Source organism: Diospyros lotus, unplaced genomic scaffold, assembly GCF_014633365.1.
Source record: "Diospyros lotus cultivar Yz01 unplaced genomic scaffold, ASM1463336v1 superscaf1, whole genome shotgun sequence".
NCBI classification, from domain to species: Eukaryota; Viridiplantae; Streptophyta; class Magnoliopsida; order Ericales; family Ebenaceae; genus Diospyros; species Diospyros lotus.
Window position 1 is genome coordinate 3,830,033 of NW_026267104.1, and position 3,253 is coordinate 3,833,285.

A 3,253-nucleotide genomic window follows, 5' to 3' on the forward strand; every position below is an offset into this window, starting at 1 on the left:
GATAGCTTTGACCTTCGCAGGGTTTACCTCGATCCCTCGGTGGTGTACTATGTAGCCTAGGAACTTTCCTGCAGAAACGCCGAAAGCACATTTGACAGGATTAAGTTTCATATGGAACTTACGAAGGGTTTTGAAGCATTCCTCCAGATCCTCCGGATGACATTCGGCTACCATACTTTTTACCAGCATGTCGTCGACGTAAGCCTCCATATTTCTCCCGAGTTGTTGGTGAAAAAGCTTATTTACCAGGCGCTGGTAAGTGGCTCCTGCATTCTTTAATCCGAAAGGCATTACGGTGTAGCAGTAGGTTGCCTTGTTGGTGATGAATGTCGTTTTCTCCTGGTCCTCCGGGTGCAATGGAATCTGGTGATATCCCTAAAAAGCATCTAGGAAACTCATGAGCGAACATCCAGCAGTTCCATCAATTAGGGCGTCAATCCTCGGGAGTGGGTAGCTATCTTTTGGGCAGGCTTTGTTAAGATCGGTGAAATCGATGCAAAGTCTCCACTTGCTCTGCCCTTTGGGAACCAGCACAACATTCGCTAGCCAATCTGGATAATCCACCTCCCGAATGTGGTGCGCAGCTGCTAACTTTGCGATCTCCTCCTCGATCGCCCGTGCCCTATCAGGGGCGAAGCTTCGTTTTTTCTGTCTGACAGGCTGAAAACCTGATCGGACCCCCAGCCTGTGTGTCATTACTTCTGGATTTACTCCTGGCATATCCCGAGCTGTCCACGCGAAGATATCTGCATACTGTCTAAGGAGTGATATTATTTGACTCCTTAGCGGATCTTTTAACTCCATACTCACTCTTACACATCGACTTGGGCAATTTTCTTCCAGAGGTACTTCTTCCAATTCATCCACCGGCTTCGCTGTTTTGGGATCTTCAGGTCCTTCTAGTAGAAAGCTGACCTCCTTCGGGGGGTCAGCATCCTTCTGCAACCCTGCTTCTTTACTCTTCGCCATGCCTATAGAGGCCATGTAACATTCACGGGCTAAGCGCAAATCTCCCCGCACTTCGCCCGTCCCCCTATCCGTGGGAAACTTCATCATCATATGATATGTGCTTGGGATGGCTCGAAGGGCATTGAGACCCGATCTTCCCAGAATCATGTTGTAAGCCGAAGGCACGTCCGCTACCAGGATGTCTAGCATAACACGAGAAGTTCGGGAACCTCTCCCTACCGTCCCGGGAGTTGAATAATCCCTTCTGAATATACGGCTTCACCATCAAATCCCACCAAAGGGACCCTCGCTGCCCTTAACTGTGTCATTTCATACCCCATGCCTAAGAAGGCTTGCCGATACAAGATTTCTGAAGAGCTTCCTGGATCCACAAGGATCCGCCGAAGTTCCCACTTCCCAAGTTCAGCTGTTATCACCAGTGGGTCATTTCGAGTCGGGTACCCCGGGAGGTCGCTATCTGAAAAAGAGATTGGATCCACGTTCCTCGACCTTTTCAGCCGGGCCGCATTACTTTTTTCGTCCTTCATGACTGGGACCTCCCCAGCCGCGAGTGTGTGGAATATCGGAGGCTGAGGATGATCATCTTCTCTTCGATGTGATCTCTCCCGCTGGGCCCGATTTCGATCCTCCGCGCGGTCTCTCTTGGGGGGGCTTCTTGATCGCGACCGTCGATCCTTTCTCCCCTGAGAATCACCTGTTTTTGCCACGTAGCTCCTCAGGAAACCCCGATTGATAAGTTCCTGAATCTCCTCCTTTAATTGGTGACACTCCTCCTTGTCATGACCATGATCTCGGTGGAATCGGCAATATTTACTTCTGTTCCTTTTGTCAGATGGTGCCTTCATCGGTCGAGGCTTTTTCAAATAATCTTTTCCCTCAATAGTAGCCAGGATTTCTGCCCTCGGGGCGTTCAGAGGAGTGAAACCCATCGAATCCCACCGAGGGCGATTTTTTTCCCTTCGATCGTCACTCCTCCTTTCCTCGGGATGCTTCTTTTTATCCTTCTTCTCCACATGCTCCGCCCTCTTAGCCTGCATGACCTCTTCGGCATTTATGTACTTCGTGGCCCGGCCCAATATGTCCGTGAACGCGCTCGGAGGCGTTTTGGCTAATGATTGGGCGAAAGGGCCGGGCCTCAGGGCGTTCTGGAATGCCACCATAGCAACATTGTGGTCAAAGTTCTCGATGCTCAGGGCTTCCATATTAAATCGTGAAACGAAATCCTTCAAGGGCTCTCCTTGGTTTTGCTTCATACTCACCAAGGCCATGGTGGACCTTCGGTGTCTTCGGAGAGGTGCAAAGTGCGCCAGAAAGCTGCTCCGGAGTTGCGCAAAACTTACGATGGAATGATGAGCCAGGTTTGAGTACCACGCCCGTGCGTGCCCCTCTAGAGTGGCCAAGAAAACTCTACACCACATCGCGTCTGAGGCGTCCTGTACCATCATATGCGAGGTAAAGAGATCCAGGTGATCCATCGGGTCGGTGGTCCCTGCGTAGGACTTAATGGCCGGGATACGGAGACGTTCTGGTGGTATGGCCGCTATGATCTCTGGGCCAAGGGGCTGATTTATCCTTGGTCCCTGAGCCTCTCCGGTCCTTGGCTTTAGGGCGGCCATCTCCTCCTCTAACTGCCGCAATCTTCTTTCCTGCCGCTGCTGCACAAACGACAAGTCAAGAGACTCGGCCGCCTCGCCGTCATCTGGCCCTGGCCTCTGCGGATTCTCGTCCCGTCAATAAGATTCCTCTTCTCTTGGGGGCTCGCGCCTTTCTTCCGCCCGAGAGTGCTGGGCTTGCTGATGCTGGCCATCTAGAAAACCCATGAGTAACTCCGTCAATCGTTGTACTTGACCCTTCAGAAGTGCTATCCGATCAGGAGGAGGCGGAGGGCCCTCCGGACTCCGAGCCCTCCCCGGCGGGCTTCGGGGAGGGTTCTGCTGACTCGGTTCTGGAACGGGGTTGCTCCCCACGGCCCTAGACGGCTGTCTTCTGGTCGCCATTCACGGTTGAGAGGATTGTCCGCTGCACTGGAAAGACAGAAGAGAAGAATGTCGGCCCCACGGTGGGCGCCAATTGATGATGGATTTTCAGAAGTGGTAGCCGCACGTTCCCTTCTTGCCTTTCTGAATGTACCTGCAATGGAGACGGGGCTTGCTCCCCCGGTCGATCTCCGATGATTAAGTTAGTTTTTCGATCTAGGGTTCCTTGTCCCTTTTAAACTATGTTAATTGATGAAAGATAAGAAGAATCCCCCACCTTCTTCTCTTACCTTTTCTCGGGATAGGGA

General features: G+C 52.0%; 1 protein-coding gene across 1 annotated transcript; it reads right to left on the reverse strand.

Moving 5' to 3' along the window:
- Positions 1-1,184: 1,184 nt before the first annotated feature.
- Positions 1,185-2,966, reverse strand: LOC127793139 (uncharacterized). The gene is made up of 3 exons (XM_052323919.1): positions 2,814-2,966; positions 2,010-2,681; positions 1,185-1,823 (listed from the first exon to the last, which is right to left on the reverse strand). The coding sequence occupies exons 1-3, from the start codon at positions 2,964-2,966 to the stop codon at positions 1,185-1,187; spliced, it is 1,464 nt and encodes a 487-aa protein (XP_052179879.1).
- Between the last annotated feature and the right edge of the window lie 287 nt (positions 2,967-3,253).

Coding starts and splice junctions, on each gene's coding strand:
- LOC127793139 (XM_052323919.1), bottom strand. CDS start 2,966: ATGGCGACCAGAAGACAGCCGTCTAGGGCCGTGGGGAGCAACCCCGTT. Junction 2,682..2,813: donor TAGCACTTCTGAAGGGTCAA/GTACAACGATTG, acceptor GAGAATCCGCAG/AGGCCAGGGCCAGATGACGG. Junction 1,824..2,009: donor AGTACATAAATGCCGAAGAG/GTCATGCAGGCT, acceptor TATTTGAAAAAG/CCTCGACCGATGAAGGCACC.